Here is a 27,357-nt window from a genome sequence, read left to right as displayed (position 1 = left end):
AGATAAGGAGGTAGAAACAATAGGATTTCTACCTCCTTCTGCCAATTCAGCCCTGACGGCAGATTTTGCTCAGGGGCCTTCTATGGCGCCCAATCAAAACCTTTTTACCCGCTGGTCGGTGAGTCGAGCTTCCTGCGATATCGGTCGACTCACCGACTTGCCATACACGCACCGAATATCGTACGAAACAAGGTTTTTTATGATATCATTGGTGCGTGTATGGCCAGCTTAACGCTAGCAACCAGTCTACAAACACAAACCCAGCCCAGCACTTCAGTTCCTGCGCAACAAGCAGCGCCACATGATTCTCAGATAAGGAAAAAAATACAAATTTATTTACAGATCTTTATTACAAATGTTATTTCTACAAATGCTGTCGGAGAATTATTCCCAAAATGTAGAATTTTCATGTTCTCCTCTTCATAAATGGGTGGGCCAAGAGCTGCTCTGCTGAAGGGCGTTCCTCTTGATCCCTGTTGTGTTACATGCAATGGGGAAATAGGAGAATAATTAGAAGCACGTAGTAACCAAGTATGCCAGTGCTCTCAGCATTTCTAAGGGGTTATGTAATTAAAGGTTTCCTATATATCTAATCACTTATAGCAACCAATAAGCAGGAAACATTTAATGGTCACCTTTTTAAAAGCAAACCTCTTATTGGTTGCTATTGAGCTTCCAAGAAACGTAACACTTTCATTACATATGGTACCAAAAAGCCTTGACATTTGGTGCTGGCTGCTTTATTAATGTGTTTAATACCAGCATGTATCAGGGAAAGAGATACAACATGCATTGTGATCTACTCCTCGATTGTTTGCACCTCCTTCCCTATGAAATTGTATTTATACATATGGGTAGGGGGTGCCATATTGTTTCCCTTAGACAGTACAGTATGGGGGTACAGCTTATTGTGTGCCCAGAACATTCCTTCTCTGTATATTTGTATTTATACATATGGGTAGGAGGTGCCATAGTGTTTCCCTTAGACAGTACAGTATGAGGGTACAGCTTATTGTGTGCCCAGAACATTCCTTCTCTGTATATTTGTATTTATACATATGGGTAGGGGGTGCCATAGTGTTTCCCTTAGACAGTACAGTATGGGGGTACAGCTTATTGTGTGCCCAGAACATTCCTTCTCTGTATATTTGTATTTATACATATGGGTAGGGGGTGCCATAGTGTTTCCCTTAGACAGTACAGTTTGGGGGTACAGCTTATTGTGTGCCCAGAACATTCCTTCTCTGTATATTTGTATTTATACATATGGGTAGGGGGTGCCATAGTGTTTCCCTTAGACAGTACAGTATGGGGGTACAGCTTATTGTGTGCCCAGAACATTCCTTCTCTGTATATTTGTATTTATACATATGGGAGGGCACTGATAAAACCTGGTTTTAAGCTGTGTGTAGTTACTTTGTTCTTGACATTTCTGTTCTCACTTTGGCTGCTCAGTGTCCCATCACCCTTTAGTCCATTTCTTTCCATGGATTATAAATGATCATTGCAGCAGGAAAACCCCTATCTGGATTCTAGGCTGGGACCAAACCACCCCCATGTGACCATAGGAAAGAGAGTAGCCCAGGAGTATGAAATGCAGAGAATCCAGTTGGTTTTTCTTGCCCAAGAGGAAACTCTCTGACCCAAATGTAATGAACGTTTCTAGCCTTGGCCGGTCACAGCTCAACCACATCCTGTTATTCATGGCCACACCCCTGGCTCCACCCCTTCCCAGCATATGGAACCATGTGATGGACTGAACGTTCTGGGTACCTTAACTGAAGAGAATGAAATGCTATTTCTTCATCCCATTCCTACCAAAATAAACCTAATATACCTGAACCCACGGGTACAGAATGGGCAGGCAACACAATCCTGGAAACTTACTGGGATGGACTATTTTGTTTGAAACGTCAAAATGTTGGTATTTGCTTCCGTCTGTTACCCGCCATGTTGGCTGGGGAGGCATCAGTAGGTACCTACAGTAGCAAGGAAGTCTGACTTGGGTCAGGAAAGTCTGATCACTGACTAAAGTCTTATCTGAGATGTATTTCTTGTAGGTTTCTGGCACTTTTACTCTGTTTTGTGACTATCAAACGTTTCAGAAAACATCATAGTTAATTGATTTGTTTTGTAGGTTTCCACGAAGGTCCCGAACAGCCGTCTGAGGATCTACCACCGCCATAGCTGCCTTTTTGTGTAAGTACGGCCCCCAATCAGATGTTTCCTTATAGTTACTACCCCACAGGCAATATGTTATATACATAACGTAGGGTTCCGTTAGCTATTATTGATTATTAATATTGTCAGGCAGCACTGTATCTGCTGTAGGCCCAAAACACGGAAGCAGTAGACCCCACACACGGAGGCAGTAGACCCCACACACGGAGGCAGTAGACCCCACAACACGGAGGCAGTAGACCCCACAACACGGAGGCAGTAGACCCCACAACACGGAGGCAGTAGACCCCACAACACGGAGGCAGTAGACCCCACAACACGGAGGCAGTAGACCCCACAACACGGAGGCAGTAGACCCCACAACACGGAGGCAGTAGACACACGCTAACTAGTTTGGAAGACGTTGGCAGCTATTAGTATTTGTGCCAGGCCCGGACTGGCAGTCTGTGAATTCTGGCAAATGCCAAAATGGCTGCTGTAAGATGCCATAGACAGTTACTGGTGGGGCACCTGTGTACTTGAAATGCCAGGGCCTATTTGGAATCCCAATCTAGGCCTGATTTGTGCTAATAGGAAGAAAATGCTGAAGATCTTGGCCCTGCCATTTGGAAGCCGCCTTACTAGCCAAGTGTTATAGCTCTGATCATGGTACAGGGCCCCAGTGAAACGACTGAATGGGTTTTTTCCTTTACATTCAGCTCTAAATACCTAAGAAAGTGGTGTAAACCAGCTTAATGGAGTAAGGCCTCTCAGTGTAACATCTTTAGGGAGAAGACACACAGAGCTACTAGTAGCAGCAACTTGTCGTGGCTACTAAAATAGACAATGCTGATCATTTACTGATAATTGTCTCTATGTGTGTTTAGCAGAGGCAATTCCCAGTATTGTCTATGGCAGGGGATTTTCTGGAGTTTAGTAGCCATGAAAAAGTAGCTGCTACTAAGTAGCTCAGTGTGTCTTCACCTTTAAGCCTGAAGAATAGATGTAATACTATCATCTTATGGCTAAGAGAGTAACAATTGCAAGCTTCTAAGAGACTAATGCTACGTCATTGGCTTTCTATGTGTAACCAGGGTGGGGCCTATATGGGGACATCTCTCGTTTGGCCCCATGATATGACAGATGCCCTCAGTTTTCCTATTTGAAGCACAACCACAATATGGATACCATTTAGTAAATACAAAAATGTAAGTTTAAGTACCACATTTTGGCCAAAATATATATGGTCATGTGATACATAAAGGCATGTACTAAATATTCATGTGATTATAGTGATGTGCAGCCTGGCCCAAAACCCATGGGACCTGCTGGTTTACCCACAGGTGGGGTGTGTTGGGGCCGACACTCGCGCAGCAGAAGTGGGATGTGGGTGGGTTGTGGCCGAATCCTCCTTGCTGCCCTTTCCACTCGTGTCCTTAATGAATCCCACTTCTGCCCCTGGCAGTGTTTGTTAATAGTTGCATCTGCCCTATCCCCTCCATGACATCAGAGGTGGGGTGGGTGCAGGACTATAAACAGATATGAATTTGTTAGCTGGGAGTGGGCAAAATAGGGTTGAGTATTTTTTCAACCCGCACATCACTAATGTATTATATGTGACTAAGTGGTAGAACTATGTCCACTTACCCTTTGTACTCAGGAGCTATAGGGGCATATTTAATCAGTGATCCCCAGCAACTGAATTACACTGTAGCTCTGAGCAGCTGTTTAGCACTCTGGACACACTGGACAAAATAGCAGCTGGTCAATGCTACAGCATGGGTTAGACTGAGCGATTGGGATTCATGTACCATTCAGTAGATGATATATCTTATGGTGCATAGTAAGGAGCAAACCAAGTTGTCACCTACCTGGTTAAACACAGATTTACAAAATCTCTTGAGTTTTTAGAAAAATGATCAGGGAGAGTCGGCATAAGTCCCCTCTCGGCTCCTATATAGAACATGGCAGCCATTTTGTTCATGTGGGCCAGTGGTGGCTTTCCTGTTGCCATCTCAAACACTGTGCAGCCCAGGCTCCATATATCTGACTTTTTCCCATGGCCGGACTCTGTAATCACTTCTGGTGCCATTCAGTAAGGGGTGCCGTGCATGGAGCGCAACATTTCGCTTTGCGTCCCGCTCTTGTTCAGGTAAGTCAGGCGTTTTGCGCATCCAAAGTCAATCAGCTTTATGATTCCATTGGGCATGAGCATCAGGTTGTTCCCCTTAATGTCCCTGTGGATGACCCTGTTACTGTGAAGGTAGACGATACCTTGCAGAATTTGCTTTGTGTATTTAATAAATACCATCTCTTGTAATGGGCCGAAACGTCGCAAAATACTAGCAATTGAGCCGCCGGGCACAAACTCCATAAAGATGGTCACCATGTTATCCTCCCGGCAGGTACCCAGGTAACCAACTATGTTCACATGGTCCAGGGCTTTCAGGAGGTCCACTTCTTCCTGTAGCTTCTTATATTCCTTTTGTGCTGTAACTGGGTCGGAGGAATCCAGCACAACTTGCTTGGCAGCAATTAATTCTCCTTGGCTCGTTAGACCGCAGTATACCTGAAACCAATGAGTTTGGAATGAGCTCATTACTTAATGGTACCATTAATTACAGGACTTTGAGCCTACAGAGCTGTAATGTTACCTATAGAAATATATCAAGCATTTAATAATTTTGGTCTAAACATAATACATGGACTAATAAAAGCTGCTGAGTAGGCAGATTATTGGTCCATGTATGGGAACTTTCCAAATGCCTGACAGCCAGATATGAATGGGGGAAGAGTACAGAACCCCATTGGATGAGGACGTTCCTCTACCAACAGGTCTCCATAGGCCTAAAATATGATTTAATCATTTGGCCGCCAGATGGATGGATGGATGGATGAACAGATCAGGGAAAGATCTGCTTGTTTGGCTACCTTCGAAGGAAATTCATGAAAAGCACCATCTAAATGGTATAAAATAAAAAGCCCTTTATTGCAACGACATGGCTTTGACAAGCTTGACTATCTGACTGGTTGGTGGCCATTAAGGGATATGCACCGGTAGTTCAATGAGTAAATGTGGCCATACAGTATAAGATTTTCTTGACTGGTAAGATTGCCAAATGAGTGAATCTTTCCCCAATATGCCCACCTGGTGGGTGATATTGGGCTAATTCAATTGTTTGGCACTAGGGCCAAATCTAATTGCAAAGACAAAAATAGGAGCAGATACGATGCTCTAATCTACAGCTTAAATCTGCCCGTGTATGGCCCCCTTAGGGCTCTGGCACACGGGGAGATTAGTCGCCCGCGACAAATCTCCCTGTTCACGGGCGACTAATCTCCCCGAGTTGCCATCAGTTGCCATCCCACCGGCGACGCGATTTCGGCAAATGACCGAAAATGCCTCGCGAGGCAACTTCGGCGATTTGCCAAAATCGCCTGCGCTGCGTGTGCCATCCCACCGGCGACTTACATTGTTGCCGGTGGGATGGCAATTCGGGGAGATTAGTCGCCCGCGAACAGGGAGATTTGTCACGGGCGACTAATCTCCCCGTGTGCCAGAGCCCTAAATTGTGCTGGTTATGACTTATTCCTTGTTTGGCAACCGTACCAAATGAGTAAATCTGGGTTGCAAAGTTTTTAAAAATAACTTTACTGATCTTCCTCAACCTATTTTCTGCTGTAACAGTTGGAAATTGTTGTTTTTTTTCCCTCCCTGATACAACACATTCCAATGTGAATAACTGACAGTTCGGAATACTTACTGCCAAACAGCATGATTTGGTTTCAAATGGAAAAGGTTAGGATAAGGGATCTCAGTATTACTCCATATATTGGAGTTGAAATTCCCCTGGTGGGAAGATACTAAATGAATTGTTACCGTTCCGTAGGCTCCTTTTCCCAACACTTCTCCTTTGGTCCAAGGAAAAGACCCATTGATGGAGCTGTCAGCAAGTTTGTCGATGTTGGTGGTGTTGGCAGACTTGTTACACTGTTGGAACAGAGAACAATAATATGTAATCAGTGCAGGCTGTTTTACGTTTAATGTTTAAGCGTGATAAGTGCGCAACTAGATATAGTTATTGCTGGTTTATTAATCTATTATCTCCAATTGTGAATTTAATGGCGCCATTATGTATTTCCAATAGGGATGCACCAAATCCCGGATTCGGTTCGGGATTCGGGCTGAATCCTTTGATGGATTTGGTTTCGGGCGAATCCGAATCCTAATTAGTATCCGGAAGGGTTAAATAGTAGGGGGAGAAAAAATCCAACTTTGAAACTTACACCCTTCCCGATCCTAATTAGTATAAGTTAATTAGGATTCGGATTTAGTTTGGGATTCATCAGAATCTGTCGGGGGGGGGGGGGGGGGGGGGTTTGGCCGAGCCCAAAAAAGTGGGTTTGGTCCATCCCTAATTTCCAAGTATTAATGCCTATTAATGCCCTATTTCTTACAGTTATATCACCAACAGACGTCATGTGAATAGAAAAAAACATAGCGGATATTTCCGCCCTTTCTTCATGGATCTATTCTGGAGGGAAAGAAGCCACTGCTCCTCGTGAATCACTGATGGGGAGAAAAAAAAATGCCTGTAATGAACACGGCTTTCCGGCAAATTGTTTTGGATTTTTTTAATTTCCTTTTTTTTATACAAAATCTCAGAGAAGAAATCTATCGCTAATTTATTTTTTAATGTATTTTTTTCACTGTTTTGGAAGAACTCAACACTTAAGTTTATTTTTCAGAGGAAAGAAATATCTTTGTTCTCTGTCGAGCTGAATCAGGTCAGTGTTGATAATTATTGGGCCAATTTTCAGGTATAAAACGCTCAAATCTCCGGGTGGGGGGGGGGGGAAATTTATTTAAAAAAAAAAAAAATGTTTTCTGTGAGATTTTCTTACCACTGGCAGCTGAGCGGAATTAACTGGGGGAAAATAAGGTTATTTGAATAGACGTTGCCAGTTTGTGTAGTTCCAAGTAGGAATGAATCCATTTTGCCTTAGTCAATTTGGTTACTAGAACAAAGGAATCTTCCAGTTAATAAAAGTGAAAAAAATAGTTGGCTCTTATGTCCATTACTTTGAAATTTAGTAAAAACACAGGGAAGTGTTCATTGCTAAGTCCGCTTAGGCACACCCTGGGCCCAAATGCATTTCCCCTCAGGCTACTTCTAGGTACGGAGCTTAGTGTCCCGTGTAGGGGTAGCAACGACGGGCATGCCTGACCAACATCTGGCTTGAAATTGGCCAGATATCGATCGGGCAGGTTATAAGATTTAGTTGGATCGGGGACTGCATCTACTCAACGATGCAGTCCCAGAACCGACTGCGCCCATTGTCGTTGTTATAATTCGATTGTTTGGCCCCAGGGCCAAATGGTCAAATTAGCCTAAATGTGTCCGATATCACCCACCCGTAGGTGGGGATAGTGGGAGAATATGTATGGCCACCTTAAGGGCTGCTCTTTCCCATGGTCAGATAAGGGGCGGTGCTTTATCCTAAATGATTAGCTAGTTAGGTCATGTTGATCTCTTTGGGCAGGTTGATACAACTTTGGCCACTTTCTGGTGCTATACGAGGCTTAGTGGTAGCAAAAGCCTGGATTTATTTACTCAGGGGCAGATTTCTAGTGGGGCTAATGCAAGTGGTCCAAGATATGAACACGCTTCCTTGCAATACACCAATATTGCCATTCACTGTATTTCCCCTTTGCCTAGGTACTAGTTATCCTTTATTCTTTTTCTTAAGGTTCACATACACGGGCCGATTGTAGCTGCCGATATCGGTCCAAGGGCCAACGGCGGATATCGGTCCAACGGCCATACCTGACCGATATCTGGCCTGAAATTGGGCAGATATCGATCGAGAAGGTTAAATGATTCAGTCGGATCAGGGACCGCATCGGCTCCTTTATTGCGGTCCCCAAACCGACTGCCCAGTTGCCGCCATTATAATTTGATCAAATTAGACTACATGTTCCCCGATATCGCCCACCCATAGGTGAATCTTCACGTGTATGGGCACCTTTAGTTAAAGGGGAAGCTAATTGCTTTGGGTTGTACCCACTACATAATATATGTATTCTGGCACTTGTACTCTGTGTAAAGTAAATACTAACCCACCAAATTTCTACACAGCAGATTTAGAGAATCTCATCTGCCTCAGTCAGCCCTTTGTGTCTGGTCCAAGTCTGTCCCCCTTCCCCACCATGAGAAAATTTGGCCAGTATTCACAGACCCATTTGCCATCAGGCCCCACTGTAGGATAAATCCCATAAACTCAGGTGTATTTCTTCCATAGTCTCTATACCAATAAATACGCTGTGATAGAGGGCCCCAAATGCCAGGTACCCTAGTGGGCCCTAAGAAGTCCTCTCTGACACTGGGAAGAATGAAGAATCTGACCTCAACTTCTGTACCTGGGTGATTGCAGTCCTGTCCTTACAGTCATGAAACCTGTATTAATAAGCAATCTAATGCATCCCACCAATTTAGGTTGGCCACCCCTCCAGTTTTGACCCAGACAGCCTGGTTTCAGAAGGGCTGTACTGGTCAAAACTGCCTTCCTGGTTTTCCTAAGTCCGGGCAGGACTTTCCTAGATTGACATGGTGATTGTCCAGTTGTCAAGATGTCACCGCCCACCGGCTGGCCCAGCTTTAAGCAGGGGGGAAAGGTGGCTACCCTACACCAGTTTAATAGAAATGATGACATTATAACATGGTGAAGCTTAAATAGTACCTCATTGTGGCTGGGACTTTTGCACTTCTGATCCTGATCGTTCATTATTTCATCGTCCGTGTCTGTGTTGATCGACTCTATGGAATCCTGAGACTCTCTTTCATCGATAGACAAGAGATTTTCTACTAGACAATGGATCAAATCATCAGTCAGTTGCTCAATGTCACCCTCTGTGGAAAGGCTCTTGGAAAAGCCATATCCATTTTCTGTACCACCTTCTGTGGTTTCCCTTGGAGCATTATTCTTGTTTTCACATGAAGGTACGCCACCAGTATTATCAACTTTGTAATCCTCAAGTTCTTCTTGTTGAGCAGAGCTGCTTCTTGTTTCCCTTTTGTGACTGTCTGTAGACGGCACTGATTTAATTGGCTGCTCCTGTATAAAAACCTCTGCATCAAAGTGATTTGGGTTCATTTCTCCAGATCCCTTCACCCGATCATCATGAAAAGTCCTGCTTGTATTGAGGGAATTTTCTATGGTCGCCTCTTTTATCATAGATAGGTCCTCGTGATAAATATTGTCTTGAAAGGGTTCCAAGACCACAGCCACCGACTCTTTACTATCGAAGAGAATATTGTTACTCTTCTCAATGATTTGCCAGTCCGTTCCCGAAATAACAATTACGCCATGCTCCACCTTTTCTTCAATGGCACAATCCTCATCCCTTGCATCTAAATTCTTATGCTTTAGGCTTGACCTAGAAGCACATCTCTTGCTTTTAGAGTTGGGTCGTTTGGGTTTCCTCCTCCTATTGGACTCATTAGCTGAAGATGACCTTGCAACTTTAGACGAAGAGCCTTTCTTAGACATAGCCGAGTGTGATTCTCTACAAACGGAACCGGACACGTCTACTGGATCTCCAGTCTGAGGATATAATGGCATCACGACCATTTCGTATATCTCTGGACCTTCATTATTTGCTTCTAATTTCTTGAAAATGTCATGGTAGGTGATGCTCGTGAAATCTGGTGCTGTATTTGCCCTTGTTAAAGGATGGCGGGTCGTGACAACGGGTGAATTATTTTTCTTTGGACACATTGACAAGTGAGTGTTTGATCTCTCTACACCTTTATCTGACCCAGGTAGATGTGAATGGGGGACTTTCTGGGGGGTTCTTAATCTTTTGGTAGAACCCGTTAACTCCAGAGGAGGTAGTGGAACACTCTTAATGTTCATGTTCTTGTTAATGGAGAGAGGCTTTTGTTTTTGCTTCGACGGGGCATCACAGGCGGACTTCGTCCTACTTTTTCTATTCTTCTTTCCCTTCTCGTTCTCTTTTTGAGCGATGACATTAAAGCTGTGGTTTACGTTGTGAGGAACGCCACACAGAATGGTTTTTCGCTTCATGAAAAACTGTTTAAGTGGAGGACTCTTGGCTTTGAGGCTTTGTGGCCCCTGCTCAGAGAACGTAATATGAACAAGAGGCAATTGTCCATCTTGGGGCGTCTGCATTGAGTTACCAGGGTCTTTACCCTCAAGGGGTTCTCTCTTATCATCAATATCCTCTTGAATTTCAGAGACGTTTTCCATTGTTTCAGTGGACGTGGCAATTATCAGATCTGCAGAGACGGCTTTCCCTACAAAGTTTTCACGTTGGCTTAATCTTGCACTTAAAATATTGTCCCATTTTGGCGACTGGTTAATCCCCTCTTCATGGCGTTTTGTCATTGTCCTTTCGCTTTGATGAAGCTCAGTTGACCCTCCCTGGAAGACACTAAGTATTTTTGCAGTCCTTTTGCATTTGGCCTGTACAAAGAGACTTTCCTTTCTGTTTGACTCTGAATTCCCAACAGCCCCTGGTGCTGCTAAGCCTTGCTCTTCTTCTGAAATAATAAAACTTTCATCCATGCTGAGATAAATCTGATTTTTAGACAAGACTTGGTCCCCAGCAATATGTGGGGCTGGAGAGGGACTATTATTACTGTATTTGTTACCACTGCAAAGTTTATGGGGAGCTGATTTGGCAAAGGCATCGGAAATTGGCAATGACACAAGGTCATTGACTGAAATGTCACTTCCTGCTTTACCTCTTGGCGTATCCATCACCAGCGGCGTAAGCCTGACTGCTCGAGGGGACTGGCACAGCAACGGCGAAGGCTAAAAACGACACATATAAGTCACTGTATTGACCTGAGAAACAGCAGGGGCCCTATATTTTCTGCATTCATTACTTGGCCCCCTTATCTGGAAACCCATTATCCAGAAAGTTCCAAATTACGGCAAGGCCATCTCCCATAGACTCCATTATAGGCAAATAATTCTAATTTTTAGAAATTATTCCCTTTTCTCTGTAATAATAAAACAGTACCTGTACTTGATCCCAACTAAGATATAATTACCCCTTATTGGGGCAGAACAGCCCTATTGGGTTTATTTCATGGTTAAATGATTCCCTTTTCTCTGTAATAATAAAACAGTACCTGTACTTGATCCCAACTAAGATATAATTACCCCTTATTGGGGGCAGAACAGCCCTATTGGGTTTATTTAATGGTTAAATGATTCCATTTTCTCTGTAATAATAAAACAGTACCTGTACTTGATCCCAACTAAGATATAATTACCCCTTATTGGGGGCAGAACAGCCCTATTGGGTTTATTTCATGTTTAATTGATTCCCTTTTCTCTGTAATAATAAAACAGTACCTGTACTTGATCCCAACTAAGATATAATTACCCCTTATTGGGGCAGAACAGCCCTATTGGGTTTATTTAATGGTTAAATGATTCCATTTTCTCTGTAATAATAAAACAGTACCTGTACTTGATCCCAACTAAGATATAATTACCCCTTATTGGGGGCAGAACAGCCCTATTGGGTTTATTTCATGTTTAATTGATTCCCTTTTCTCTGTAATAATAAAACAGTACCTGTACTTGATCCCAACTAAGATATAATTACCCCTTATTGGGGCAGAACAGCCCTATTGGGTTTATTTAATGGTTAAATGATTCCCTTTTCTCTGTAATAATAAAACAGTACATGTACTTGATCCCAACTAAGATATAATTACCCCTTATTGGGGTATCAAACCTGAGCCATGCTCTCCATGAGCAATTAAATAAATTTAATACCTGTACATAAATACAGAATAGGCCAGGGACCCTGCGTTCCAAATACTTTAGATTTCAATGAAATTATGTGAAATGAGTAAGAGATATTTAAATTAAGCAAAAAAAATATATATTTTTCCTTACCGTATGATTTCTGGGTGACGTTAATCCTAAAAAAATTAAAAAGATGTATAAAATTAAGTAAGAAGCCAAATATGTTGTGTATAAATCATATAGACTATATGGGTATTTGACATAATAACATAGAAACATGTTTGCTTTTGTTTATACAGATCTCCTCTCTGTTGACAAAGTGTATCAGTCAAAGTAATGAGTACAACAAATTAGGGATGTGCCGAATCTACTATTGGGGTTTGGCCGAACCCCTGAATCTTTCATGAAAGATTTGGCCGAATTCTGAACCTAATTCAAATCCTAATTTGCATATGTAAATAAGGTTGTGGAAGGGTTAACGAGAACAGTAAGATTTGCACACAGTGAAAAATTTTCAACTTCTGTGTTTGTGACGAAAAGTCACATGATTTTAATATCCTTATCATTTACAGTAGGGGGTACATTATCCCTTATAATACATGAGTGATACTCAGAGTTCCCTGTATAACTCAGCCTGCAGCCTTGTGCCTTTATATGGGCACAGAACCCCTCAGTGACTGCTAATATCCTTATCATTTACAGTAGGGGGTACATTATCCCTTATAATACATGAGTGATACTCAGAGTTCCCTGTATAACTCAGCCTGCAGCCTTGTGCCTTTATATGGGCACAGAACCCCTCAGTGACTGCTAATATCCTTATCATTTACAGTAGGGGGTACATTATCCCTTATAATACATGAGTGATACTCAGAGTTCCCTGTATAACTCAGCCTGCAGCCTTGTGCCTTTATATGGGGGGCACAGAACCCCTCAGTGACTGCTAATATCCTTATCATTTACAGTAGGGGGGTACATTATCCCTTATAATACATGAGTGATACTCAGAGTTCCCTGTATAACTCAGCCTGCAGCCTTGTGCCTTTATATGGGCACAGAACCCCTCAGTGACTGCTAATATCCTTATCATTTACAGTAGGGGGTACATTATCCCTTATAATACATGAGTGATACTCAGAGTTCCCTGTATAACTCAGCCTGCAGCCTTGTGCCTTTATATGGGCACAGAACCCCTCAGTGACTGCTAATATCCTTATCATTTACAGTAGGGGGTACATTATCCCTTATAATACATGAGTGATACTCAGAGTTCCCTGTATAACTCAGCCTGCAGCCTTTATATGTTCATTGAACCAAAGACAGCCCAATCCTTACACATACAAGTTACAAATCAAAACGTAACTTTCCCTCTCTGTACTGGGCTATACCACACAAGTGATACGACTGAGTGGCCATTACTTTGGGTTATGTGCTGCTTTACGCCTTTAATGTCTCTAAGCAGATCCGTTCCACGTAACGATGCCGAGATGTTGGGCTCAGAGTGAGAGGACTGACAGAGGTACCCCAGGCCCAGACTGTCCATCTGTGCGGCGTGACAATCGTTCCTTAGGGGGAAAGGCGGCAGCGACGCGTGCCGTGATGGGTTGTACATAAGGGTAATGTCATTTGGCAAAGAGTTGGAGTTCCACAGTCTGGCCAGTGAGCCCTTTAATCTGTATTGTAAATAAAACAACATTTACTCAGCAGCAAGATTACATTATCATGGGTATATGTAATACAGTTGCTTAAATTGTGTACAGTAGTCTTACATGGTGCACAAATGGGCAATAAAATACAACAGGAAACATGCTTTTTTTTGCTGAAATCGCCTTCCCAGCGTGTGCCATCCCACCGGCGACTTACATTGTCGCCGGTGGGATGGCAATCCGGGGAGATTAGTCGCCTGCGAACAGGGAGATTTGTCACGGACGACTAATCTCCCCGTGTGCCAGAGCCCTAAGAACAGAATAATCCCCCCCACTGTGGCTCAGAGCGGGGCAGGTATGAGAGTCCATGGGATAAAGCATCTGTGCCCTGAGCATTTGCTTAAAATAAAGGTAAAATAATTAAAATTTAGGTTGTTGGCACAACTGAAAAGTTATACTTCCCATGGGATAGACAGACCCAGTCTCTAGGGCTGAAAGTTGGTAGGTTTTGGTGATTGACCTGGAAGAACATAGCCTAAAGCATCTCCAGTTGATCCAAATCGTTTCGGTATTCCCAGCTGTCGCCTCCTCTACCTTGTAGGTTTTTTTGTTTCGTTTTTTTTTGCTACTTCTCCCCTTTTATTTGCAGGAGTTTTTTGTTTCATTGCTTTGGTGGTCTCTTTCCTCCCCATAATGAAAGGGGAATAAAATGATCTAAGGAACTATAGAGAAGAGGCAGAGACTAATGGGAATGCCAAAAAGCTTTGGATCGTTTCTGCCGTTGGCCACTTGGGGCAGATCCTGATTGCTCAGTAATATTGCTGCAAGTAAAACATTTGACCTGTATAGTTACATGCACCCATATGCCTCTAGTACATGAAATATTGAATGCGGTGCTTACATGTCTGGAGCTCTATCCACCCCTTCCATTTCATGGAGAGTGGTGTGGGCTTGTTGAAGGCTTGAGTAGGTAACCTCATCTGCAAAATATGGCAGATTATTTGATAAGGAAACATACATGGATAACACTGTATATCAAGGATCCCCAACCATTTTTACTGCTCAAAGCCTCTGTTTAGCAGTACGCCTGTTTTTTTGCCCCCAAGCCAGGAATTAAAAAAATAAGCACCAGCTTTGAGGCCACTGGGAGCAACATGTTGCCCCTGAGCCAATGGTTGGGGGATCACTGCCGTATATAATGTATCCTGTATATTGACAGAAGGGCAGTATTGGCAAAACATGGGGGTTGCATGAATTGAATGGAAGGTTTGGTTAGCATGCTCAATAAGAAGGGAAGAGACTCCAAGCAGTGGGAATCTGGGTAGTTATGGAAAAACCCATTGGGAAAGCAAAGTCTATGGTATGGTAGATGCATTAGCAGAGATTGGCTTCTTGCACACTCGCTGATATATCTACTGATCTCCACGTGGATTAGACCAAGAAGATGTACCAGAGATCTCCATACTAATCCATATTGGGTTCCTTGTTGACCTTGTTCATATTGTCCTAGAATGTGATTTAAGCAAATCTGCTTTGCCCCAAAGAGCTGAAGTTTGGCCACTGACTTGGTGGGTCAGCCCTCAAACCAATAGTGAGATCACAAGGGGTTGGATAGACTCATCATCTGTGAGATTCATGCAGCTCTCTGGATTTTCCAGCCTGCCCCATTGACCTCAAAGAATGTCTAAATCCAATATCAATAGGAAAGGGGGTCAGGAGCAAATTGACTCTGTCAAGGGTGACGGCAATGTTGGAATGGATCCCCATGCCTGACAGATGCCTTGCGACTTGTATCCTGCTGGTTAACTGGTTAACTTTCCTGCTCCTTACCTGGATTTGGGACCTCGGCAGCTTCTTCCCAAGGGTCTTCTTCGGTCACTTGGATGCTGGAATTTCTATTAGGATTTATCTAGATATGAGAGCCAGAAAAATAACACCTTACAATGGGCACTGTGAAACCATATGGCCTGACTTAAGGACACAGGCCCCCCAATCTACAACCAGTAAGGTAATCCGTAGCATTCCATGGATAATTATTGTTTGTACTCTGCTTGTAATGCACATTTCCATTGTTACAGTCTTATTATATCTATAAACCGGGGTTTTCGGGACAACTATAACCAGAACTTCACAGCTCAGCAGTTGGAAGAATTCTGTAGCTCTCTAACTCTAACATCTGTTATACCTGTCCAGGATGTCACTCTTTTATTTAGGTGTCACCTGTTGAGTTCCCATTCTTACAATTCATTGTTCTAGGTTCCTGGGTTGTTTAGCAAAACATGGCTAGTGTGTCAGGCCGGCCATCTGTCTGCCCAGGGCATGCACCACTGATTGTTACACAAGGGCCAGGTGGCTGGTTCTGTGCTCCCAGCAGTGAAATATGAGATCGGCTATGGCAGAGCTCCATCCTATCAAATCCAATTAACCTTACAGGTAATGGTAACATGGCAGTACTGCCTGCTAATGGGCATATGTAGTTAAACAGAAACCTTTGGACACATGAAATATGGGGGCATTTAATGTGACCAAAGAATGTAATTTTGATGTAGGAATTATATTTTGTACAACTGGATGTAAAGCTGGCCATTCACAGGCAGATCTAAGCTACCATTTAGAGTCCTTTAGACTGGTTTGGCAGCTTATGTGCCCATGTATGGGGGGACCCCTGACGGGCCAGGTATAAATTGGGCTGGTTGATTTTCCCATTGGCTCATTGATACGATCCACACTCTGATACCCATTGCCGTAATTCAGTTGTGTGGCCTTAGAGCAGGGGTGGGCAAACTTTTTGGCTCAGGGGCCACATTGACTTACAGATGGGCTAGGCCCCCCAGCACCCCACCCAGCATCCTCCAGCTCCCCACCCAGCATCCTCCAGCTCCATTCCCCAGCTCCCCCCCAGCGTCCTTCCCAGCATCCTCCATCTCCCCCCCAGCAACCTGTGGCTCACTCCCTGCGGCTCCCTCCATCCTTCGGCTGCTTCTGACCCCAGCTCCCCGCTGCATCCTTTTATATGGTTGCGCCCTGTGCGTGCTGATGTCACGTGCACACATGGGGTGCAACCAATTGGGGCTGTAATTCTTTTAAGGGGGCTGGTATCAGTGGGCCGGATTAAAAAGGCCAGCGGGCCGTAGTTTGCCCACCCCTGCCTTAGAGGATTACTCCGATATCACCCCTTTAAGGTGAGGATATCAGGGGACAGATCTGCTTTTTGGCAACGTCACCAAATGAGTGGATGTGAAAGTGTAGAGTCACCTTTAGGTGGGTATATTGGGGAAAGATCTACTCCTTTAGCCACTTTTAGGCTAGGTATTGGTCTGGCCTCATGTATGGGCTAATATTTGGCCGAGTCAGTCGGCCCATCTATGGTTGCCTTGAGATTTAGGCAGAGCCTGAAAGGACAGGGAAAGTACCGTATGGTTCTATGGAACAGTATAGGTGCCCGGTGCATTCAGTGGGGCATAATGAGGGTAATTATAGAGAGGACAGCATGTTTGCTGCTCAGTCTGCACTCCCACATCTCAGCGCCCGCAAGTTGGCTACAGAGACACAATCATCACAATCCCATTTACACACTAAGCCAGCGCTGTCAACATCTAGTGTAGAAATATTATATAAATATATTTATAAAAATTCCATGTGGGGGGAAAGAAGCTTTCTATAATCTTTTAGGGGTCCTTGGCCAGAACGGTCTGTGATAAAAGTAGGAATTGTGATTAAATAATCTTAAGGTATTTTGCACTTCCCTTCTTTGTCCAAAGAACGCATTACCTTTAGGAAGGATTGCAGTTTTATATACAATTTTTTGTCATTTCCCTCCCCCCTTTTCAACCCAGAGATAGGATAGATAATAACACAGATAAAAACACAGATAATATAGATAATAACATAGATAACATACTGTGGATAATAACACGGATAATATAGATAACACGGATAATATGGATAATATAGATAAAAACACAGATAATATAGATAATATAAAGGTTGTATGGCAGCTTATCATTTGCCCGCTTTACTGCTGCAACCACCTGCTGCCAATTCCCAAGCCCAATCTATAGTGATGCTGCTCTCCGTTTCTGCCCCATGCCTTCTCCTTTGTTATTCAATGCATTAAAGGGAAACTTCACCCAAAACTTTTTTTTTTTTAATATGCAAAAAAAAAGAAAATACTAAAAACAGACACTGCTTTCAATAGCAATCAAATTTATAAGTACACCCACTAAAAAGTTTACATTGTAATCTGCACATTTGTACTTTCTAGGACATATATGGGGAATAACCATAATATTATTTAATCAGAAACAATGAACATTTAGAAAGATAAAGCCCCAGGCAGCACTTACCCCTTGCCCCGGGCTGCAGCTCTGGATATGGGCGAGGGTCTGGCCTCCCCCTGCTGTAGATGTGTTATATAAAGGCAGCTTTGTATCCGGACAAAAGTCACAGACGGGCTCTTCTTGGGTGTCTGGAGAAGCAAATGGAAACCAAGTTGTCATGATAAATAGTTTATAAGAGGGCATGGCCCAAGTTTATTGTGTATGATGAGAGAAAAATAATGGGGGGGGTTCACAGCAGTAGGATGAGAGGGGTTGGTACCTGGAAAAGAGGCGAGTAGTAACTCCAGCAGCTGTGGCCCTAAGGGACCTCTGATACGTGATGCATAGTGACTGGCTGAAAACCCATAGGAATCACAAAGCCAAGGGTCTCTGCAAAATAATATTGATTAGAACAGGGAATGGCCATTCTGTTGCCCCCACTTCCTCAATAGTGTTAGCGAGGCATGGGGCAACACCCTCGGCAGTCAGTCAGTAGATGGAGGCCACTGGCTACTGACACCACCTTGCCTTACTATACCCACTATTCCCATAGTTATAGCCACAACTCCAGACACCACCTTGCCTTACTATACCCACTATTCCCATAGTTATAGCCACAACTCCAGACACCACCTTGCCTTACTATACCCACTATTCCCATAGTTATAGCCACAACTCCAGACACCACCTTGCCTTACTATACCCACTATTCCCATAGTTATAGCCACAACTCCAGACACCACCTTGCCTTACTATACCCACTATTCCCATAGTTATAGCCACAACTCCAGACACCACCTTGCCTTACTATACCCACTATTCCCATAGTTATAGCCACAACTCCAGACACCACCTTGCCTTACTATACCCACTATTCCCATAGTTATAGCCACAACTCCAGACACCACCTTGCCTTACTATACCCACTATTCCAATAGTTATAGCCACAACTCCAGACACCACCTTGCCTTACTATACCCACTATTCCCATAGTTATAGCCACAACTCCAGACACCACCTTGCCTTACTATACCCACTATTCCCATAGTTATAGCCACAACTCCAGACACCACCTTGCCTTACTATACCCACTATTCCCATAGTTATAGCCACAACTCCAGACACCACCTTGCCTTACTATACCCACTATTCCCATAGTTATAGCCACAACTCCAGACACCACCTTGCCTTACTATACCCACTATTCCCATAGTTATAGCCACTCTGCCCCCCTGAGGATTTCCTTTACCCCCACACATACAGAGCCCACACTGCATTCTGTTTTTTTATTGGCTACAAGATCTCACCCATTGTGATTGAGAAGTTCCTGCACAACTAACAGCCGGCTGTAGCCACTGCCCATGGGCAGCTCCTCAAACAGGTCGGTATCCCTCAGTGCCAACATCAGGGGGGTCAGACCTTGCCCATTGCGGATGTTTGTGTCCTGGCGCTTCTCTCTGACCTTGAATGGATGGAAAGCCTTCAGCCAATGGCAATGTGTTTCAGACTTTTTGACTTTAAACCCCCACCCACTTTGATGTCTGAGTGCCCATCATGCAACTCTTTTTTCAAGATATAAGCAGTTTTTAAGCTGCTAATATAATGAATCTGAAACAACAATGCCATCTGCTGGTCATTTGTAGATTGTAAGCTCTTTTGGGCAGGGTTCCCTTAACCTCCTGTATCGGTTACTGATTGCTTTATATGTTACTCTGTATGCCCAATGTATGAAACCCACTTATTGTACAGCGCTGCGGGGTATGTTGGCGCTTTATAAATAAATGTTAATAATAATATTAATATCTGCCAATTCTTGCAATAATACTCAGAAGAGCAATTTTATATCAATTAAAGCTTTTTTTATATGCACATGATTGAGGCCACAGCAGCCTTGCCTACTCTCCCACCATGATTGCCTACTCTCCCACCATGATTGCCTACGGACCAGTAAGTGCTGTAGGGCCTCCAGGTTTCCTTGCCACGCAGCCTGGAGCAGTTGCAAGTGAGGGAAAGCGCTTCTGTGCACGGCATTAAGGAGCTGCATCTGAATTCCTCCTGAAGCCACATGGAGAGCCGTCTCATTGGTCGCATTGCTCAGGGTAACGTCGGCACCGTGATCCAACAACAGGGCCACCAGCTAAAGGAATATGAAATAAACACAAAATAATGTAACTGGGTGACTTAATAGTCTCCAAACTAAGACTTTTATATAAAACAATCCTCTTTTTTCCCCCTTATCAGGTTCACCACAGGCCGCTTCCATGCAGAGTGTGCATTCTGCTCTGTAGTGTGACAGGGGTGGGGCTTCCTGTGAGGAACGGAGAGTCTTCCAATCAGCAGCGTCTCAGTAACAGTCTCACCAAGGAGAAGTGGTCTCGCTGTGTGTATGGGGGTGTTTAGGAGGCATTATGGGGGTGGTGGTATAAAAAACAGCAGTTCCCTCCGAGCTCTAAGAAGATTTATATCACTATGTATATGGACTACAGGGGTTTATAGATGGATGTACTTCTATAGAATGTTGCCACTAATGTTCTGGGTTTGATTCCAGCCAGGCCACCATCTTCATTAGTTTTCTCTATGCTCCTTATGTTTGTTTGGTTTCCTCCCACTATCAGGGCTGTATTTAGGTATGGCACCCTAGGCACCCAACATTTACACACCCGCAGGATGCACAAGTGACGTCACTTTCCCCCTTACATCGCCCTATTAACCCTCACCCCCCAGCTCTTCCACTGGATTTGTATAGGTAAGATCTGGGGAGGGTTTTTATTGTTTAATTTTACAGAATAAATGGGCACCTGGGGGCCATCCCCCCCCCGTCACTCTAGGCATAGGCCCTTGAATGCTTATGAGATGTATGCATATTATGTATTTATATATAATATTTCCACTAGTTTACATGCTGGTTCTAGAGGAGTTAGTCCATAAGTTCCCCTTAGGGCCTGGAGTAAAAAAAGACTATGCAGGGCCTTGCGTACCCCCTGGTCCATAAACTCTCAGCACCCCCAACATACAATGGATTTCAGTGACAGTAACAGGTTGGCCCACTCTGCTGTAGAGGGTTAAACTCTCCCTCTGGCCCTGCTAGACTTGGTATCTCCCAGACTCCTACCTACACCTGATGCTCTGCGGGGTCCTACTGTGTAAAGCAGTGATCCCCAACCTCCCCAACCAGTGGCTCGGGGGTAACATGTTGCTCCCCAACCCCTTGGATGTTGCTCCCAGTGGCTTATGTTTGAATTTCTGGCTGGAAGACAGGTTACAGCTGTATAAAAACCCAGTATAATGTCAAACAGAGCCTCCTGTAGGCTGCCAGTCCCCATAAGGGCTACTAAATAGCCAATTATAGCTTTTATTTGACAACCCCCTGAACTATTGTGATGCTTTGTTGCTCCCCAAAATGTGGCTCACATGTATAAAAGGTTGGGCTGGTGTAAAGCAATGGCACACTCAGAAGTAAATAAATAAAGGCACATGAAGAAAGAAAATATATTCAGTTAAACCAAAGCTGAGGGCTTGTTACCTCTGGGAGGTTCCTTTCCACAGCGAGTATCAGAGCAGTGTTCCCTGTCACTGGGTGTTGGAAGTTTATGTGATTTGGGTCGGTCCATTGAGCGATGGCGTCGGGGTCTCCATGTGAAATGGCCTCCAGGAACAGCAAGTGAGACTCCTCGTTCATCTTTGGCTATAAAATAGTTATGTACTTAGAATTATAGGCTGCTGTGCCACCATCAAAATATGTGGCACAGATCCTATCTGATCCCCCCATTGTAAGCAGCAGTCCTGCCCTGCTTTATGGCTGAGATTCTAGCTATCTGTATAACAGAGCATTCTGTCACAGTGGCACAGATCCTATCTGATCCCCCCATTGTAAGCAGCAGTCCTACCCTGCTTTATGGCTGAGATTCTAGCTATCTGTATAACAGAGCATTCTGTCACAGTGGCACAGATCCTATCTGATCCCCCCATTGTAAGCAGCAGTCCTGCCCTGCTTTATGGCTGAGATTCTAGCTATCTGTATAACAGAGCATTCTGTCACAGTGGCACAGATCCTATCTGATCCCCCCATTGTAAGCAGCAGTCCTGCCCTGCTTTATGGCTGAGATTCTAGCTATCTGTATAACAGAGCATTCTGTCACAGTGGCACAGATCCTATCTGATCCCCCCCCATTGTAAGCAGCAGTCCTGCCCTGCTTTATGGCTGAGATTCTAGCTATCTGTATAACAGAGCATTCTGTCACAGTGGCACAGATCCTATCTGATCCCCCCCCCCATTGTAAGCAGCAGTCCTGCCCTGCTTTATGGCTGAGATTCTAGCTATCTGTATAACAGAGCATTCTGTCACAGTGGCACAGATCCTATCTGATCCCCCCATTGTAAGCAGCAGTCCTGCCCTGCTTTATGGCTGAGATTCTAGCTATCTGTATAACAGAGCATTCTGTCACAGTGGCACAGATCCTATCTGATCCCCCCATTGTAAGCAGCAGTCCTGCCCTGCTTTATGGCTGAGATTCTAGCTATCTGTATAACAGAGCATTCTGTCACAGTGGCACAGATCCTATCTGATCCCCCCCCATTGTAAGCAGCAGTCCTGCCCTGCTTTATGGCTGAGATTCTAGCTATCTGTATAACAGAGCATTCTGTCACAGTGGCACAGATCCTATCTGATCCCCCCCCCATTGTAAGCAGCAGTCCTGCCCTGCTTTATGGCTGAGATTCTAGCTATCTGTATAACAGAGCATTCTGTCACAGTGGCACAGATCCTATCTGATCCCCCCATTGTAAGCAGCAGTCCTGCCCTGCTTTATGGCTGAGATTCTAGCTATCTGTATAACAGAGCATTCTGTCACAGTGGCACAGATCCTATCTGATCCCCCCCATTGTAAGCAGCAGTCCTGCCCTGCTTTATGGCTGAGATTCTAGCTATCTGTATAACAGAGCATTCTGTCACAGTGGCACAGATCCTATCTGATCCCCCCCCATTGTAAGCAGCAGTCCTGCCCTGCTTTATGGCTGAGATTCTAGCTATCTGTATAACAGAGCATTCTGTCACAGTGGCACAGATCCTATCTGATCCCCCCCCATTGTAAGCAGCAGTCCTGCCCTGCTTTATGGCTGAGATTCTAGCTATCTGTATAACAGAGCATTCTGTCACAGTGGCACAGATCCTATCTGATCCCCCCCATTGTAAGCAGCAGTCCTGCCCTGCTTTATGGCTGAGATTCTAGCTATCTGTATAACAGAGCATTCTGTCACAGTGGCACAGATCCTATCTGATCCCCCCATTGTAAGCAGCAGTCCTGCCCTGCTTTATGGCTGAGATTCTAGCTATCCATATTCCAATTTATGTGTTCACATATACAATTTGAAACCCATGTTAAAATCACTGCAGAACTTTGAACCCACAAGAAAGCTTTGTGTGACTGAGATACTGGAGCTTAGCAGGGAAAAGAAACATCTCCATAACAGTTTTAAAACTTGAACTGACAATGAGGACAGGAGTGCTGGTCAGCATTAATGGTGCATAAAATGAAAGAGAAATCTAAATGGGGGAATCAATGATTACTTAACAAGTCCAGTTGCTTTACATTTATTTATACTAGATACTAAATGGGAGAGTTTACAGAGAGAACTAAACCAGTAGGGCAGAATAATTGTACTTATTTTTGGCTTCTGTACCAGCCCAAGGAAACCACAGCCATTTAGCAGGAAATATCTGTTCCCCCCAGTAGCCCCCCATCTTTTTTATGCTATATCCCAACACATGCTCTGTGCTGCTGTCAGTTACTGAGCTTAGGGACCAAATCACAATATATTGTATATAAACAATATAAAAATAACAATAAAAGGCTGATTAGTAAATAATTCAGAATATTAGTAAACTGTAACAGAAACCAGTGCAATTTGCATCAAAATGTAATAATCAGCCCTGTAGCACTAGCTTTTATGACAGGCAAATCTCTGCTTGATAATGCTGTGTGACCCCTCTCATTAGCCACTCAGAGCCCACTGAGCACGTGCAGTGTCACAGACACTCCTAACAGATTTCAGTATGGTGACCCCACCTGTGACAACGCTGAAGGTCTGTTCTCTCGTTCTGACTCCTGAAACAGTGTAGCAGAAGTCAGTTCTCCTCCAGGTCAGCTGGCTTCTGCTACATTGTTTAGGGTAAAGACACACGGAGCTACTAGTAGCAGCTACTTGTTGTGGCTACTAAAACAGACAATGCTGATCATTTACTGATAATTGTCTCTACGTGTGTTTTATCAGAGGCAATTCTCAGTATTGTCTATGGCAGGGGATTTTCTGGTGTTTAGTAGCTGTGACAAGTAGCTGCTACTAAGTAGCTCTGTGTGTCTTCACTGTTAAGGGGATTGAACCTGCAGTGTAGAGAACACAAATAGCCAGAAATATATTGCTTTCAATGGTAATTACACTTACAATACATGTAACAATAAGACCACTGAAAATGTATATATATATATATATATATATAATACACATAAATAAATCAGAATTGTATGTTGAAAAGTTGAAAATTCAAGCAATAAAATGTAAGGTTTCCTCTCACCTTAATGTGGATCACAGGCAGGGGTTCCAGCAGCACATTGGGCACTGCCAGTGGCCGGTCACCATGATACAATGGCCAGTGGGTAGTTCCGTGCCAGTCTAGAACATCTCACACTTTATTACCCATTGCCCAAGAGCACAAACAGCTCGGATTCCCCAGGCTTCCTGCTTCCAGCTCCGGCCGCCCTGATGGGAATAGTTTAGTTGACAGAGCGCTGCTAAGGAAACCGACAGTCAGCTGAGAGCCTCATTGTGCCCAGGGAGGGATGGGCTGCCCCGAGAGGCTATGGCTGCTTTGTATTTGCTGCCTTCATCCTATGTGTGTGTGTGCCCAGAGCATTCTGGGATATTACAGGTCCTATAAATACTATAAAATATGAATAATATATACTAGTATAAAAATAAAACATGGCACACTGGCAACAAGTTTGGGTATAACTGTGCAGGGTTTGTCCTTTACTTCTGTTAGAAATAATGTATAAAGCCATTTCCCCAGGACTAGGTCACTATTCTCCTTTTCTACTAATTTGCAATTATATCTGCGGAGCTGCCATACAGCATATCTGGCGCCACCCCCCGACCATAGCACATAGCACTATATTCATTACAGTTATATAAGAATGGCAAATGTAGGACTTAACTACATTAAGGGCTAAGACACACGGGGTGATTAGTTGTTTTAATAAAGAGTCACAGCGATTAATCGCCCCGTGTGTCTTCACCCTAAAGAGGAAGAAAAACCTAAAAAAATGAATTTTTGAAACCAGGACTCGCAGCCCGTGACCCGCATTTCTACCCTCTTGGCCCCACAACTGCCTTATCCGCAACCCTATCCACAACCCGCTGACTGCCATTAAACAGGAAGTGCTGTTTCTGCAAATTGGAAGTGACATCATCAGAAGTGGGCGGGGGAAGATTTTTTTTTTTTTAATAAAGAAATAAAGTATAGGTAATATAGATAGTATAATATAAAATAAGAAATGTAGATAAGACCCGCAACCCAACCTGCAACCTGCATGTATACCCACATCTGGAAATCCTACCCGCAACCTGCAGGGTTTTCGGGTTTCTTGCGGGTACCCAACCCGCTGTAGGACATAAGCCTTTACCCAGGGCCAGCCACCCAGGGATTAGTTGCCTTCCTGCATAGGGTGCCTTCCATGTCAGTTTACTGGGCTCTGGAAGGACCTAGCAGGGTTCCCCTGAGCCCATTGCAGTACTACGACAGCTTTAGTAGATCACCCCCACACATTTCTTAATTGTGAAAAGTGGAGATAACCAATAATCAACCAGTAACATCAGTTAAAGTGGAACTACAGCATTATTTGCAATGTAAAGAACCAGAGCACCTTCAAATAACATACCAAGATGCTTTCTCAGCCCCCTGTCACAGCTCCCATACACACACCGATGATATTGTAGGAAACCTTATTTCATACAATATTCGGTGCATTTATGGCGGCTTAACAAGGCGACCGACATCTCAAAAGCAGGCCCAGATTCATGGCGAGGCCACAAAGGCCCGGGTCTAGGGCGGCCCAGCCGCATCCGAGTAGCAACCCACAGATCCCCCTGCGCACGATAAAAGCGCACCACGCGTTTCGGCGCATGCGCGCGGGGGGAGGGGGTTGTGATATTGCGAGAGTCGAGCCGGTGCATGCACACGCAGGGGGGTCAAGCCAACACATGCGCGGAGGGGGTGGCCGACCTAGGGGTGGCAAAATTATAAATCCGGCACTGCTCAAAAGGCTGTGGAAATCGGTCCACTCGTCGATTGGCCAGGTTAAAAGATTTTGATTGGGTGCCATTGAAGGTGCCAAAGCAAAATCTATGTTCAGGGCTGAATCGGCAGGAGGAGTACAGAGAAAAGCCAGCTGAGTATATATACAGTATATAAAGAGAACATATTCAGCAGCCAATCAGCAGATAGTATTTACTGGTCACCTGCATAAAAGCAAACATTATTGGTTGCTATGGGCTACTGCTCCCTGGGCAAACTTAGTGCCCTTTGTTACATATGGGGTTAGTGCTCTAGAACTTACATTTGGGGCTTTAGCAAATTAGCCCTTATTGACAAGCGCTGTCTTTCTGACTGCTCACAGATTGTATGGGAGTGCTGCTAGGGAAAACCCAGCTGAGAAACCAGATGAACCTGATAACGACATAAAGTCAATTATTAGTTTGCTCAGAACAGCACAATGGTGCATACACTGAAAACATGTTTATTGCACAGCGTTTCATGTCACCTTACAGTAAACACGGCGGGGGTTTGAGAGGCCATGTTATTATCCTTGAGGCACGAGATGGGGGGACAAACGTGTAACACAATACAAGTAGTACGACTGGTCGTGTAACTAAAAATCTCCTGTGAAAGTAACCGGAGGGAATATAATGGGTTACTAGAAACCTTGGTGTTGACACTGAGTGAGGAATCAATGCAGAGTCACAATGGGAACATTACAAACACTGTAACCAACAGCAACCAGAATATATATATATATATACAGTATATGTGTGTATATACATCAGGGATAGAGAGACAGTAGGAGTGACGGCGCTCACAGGCCTTTAGAATTTGTTGATAAACAAGATTTTATTTTGATGATCGGAGGTTACACCAGAGACCAATGGCAGGATCCCCTGTAATGCAATGGCATAGCCAAACGTGCCAAATTCATTCATCATAAAGGGTTCCCACATAGCTTGGGCCCAGCACCCCCTGTGCCCCACAGTTATCTACTCCCACCCTATTGTAACTATTCCCAGCACCCCCTGTGCCCCACAGTTATCTACTCCCTCCCTATTGTCACTATTCCCAGCACCCCCTGTGCCACACAGTTATAGTCCCTCCCTATTGTAACTATTCCCAGCAC

General features: G+C 44.1%; 2 protein-coding genes across 2 annotated transcripts in view; one reads left to right on the top strand and one right to left on the bottom strand.

Annotated features, from left to right (window-relative positions):
• ccnt2 (cyclin T2) overlaps nucleotides 1–7,222 on the top strand; it is a 32,831-nt gene extending 25,609 nt beyond the window's left edge. The window contains exons 10-11 of the mRNA XM_004917648.4: nucleotides 2,138–2,199; nucleotides 6,621–7,222. Coding sequence (XP_004917705.2) covers nucleotides 2,138–2,187 — 50 coding nt within the window. The 3' untranslated portion in view covers nucleotides 2,188–2,199; nucleotides 6,621–7,222. The remainder of the gene's footprint in view (nucleotides 1–2,137; nucleotides 2,200–6,620) is intronic.
• Nucleotides 314–24,841, bottom strand: map3k19 (mitogen-activated protein kinase kinase kinase 19). The gene is made up of 14 exons (XM_002941425.5): nucleotides 24,486–24,841; nucleotides 21,438–21,599; nucleotides 19,860–20,051; nucleotides 19,222–19,376; nucleotides 18,195–18,304; nucleotides 17,942–18,063; nucleotides 15,426–15,504; nucleotides 14,497–14,575; nucleotides 13,369–13,622; nucleotides 12,100–12,125; nucleotides 8,902–10,998; nucleotides 6,041–6,151; nucleotides 4,032–4,729; nucleotides 314–473 (listed from the first exon to the last, which is right to left on the bottom strand). Exons 2-13 carry the CDS (start codon nucleotides 21,591–21,593, stop codon nucleotides 4,253–4,255), a joined length of 3,858 nt encoding a protein of 1,285 aa, XP_002941471.3. The 5' UTR covers nucleotides 21,594–21,599; nucleotides 24,486–24,841; the 3' UTR covers nucleotides 314–473; nucleotides 4,032–4,252.
• Between the last annotated feature and the right edge of the window lie 2,516 nt (nucleotides 24,842–27,357).

Source organism: Xenopus tropicalis, chromosome 9 (genome assembly GCF_000004195.4).
Source record: "Xenopus tropicalis strain Nigerian chromosome 9, UCB_Xtro_10.0, whole genome shotgun sequence".
Taxonomy (NCBI): domain Eukaryota; kingdom Metazoa; phylum Chordata; class Amphibia; order Anura; family Pipidae; genus Xenopus; species Xenopus tropicalis.
Note: the sequence above shows the minus strand (reverse complement) of the source record. Positions and strands in the feature narration are given on the sequence as shown.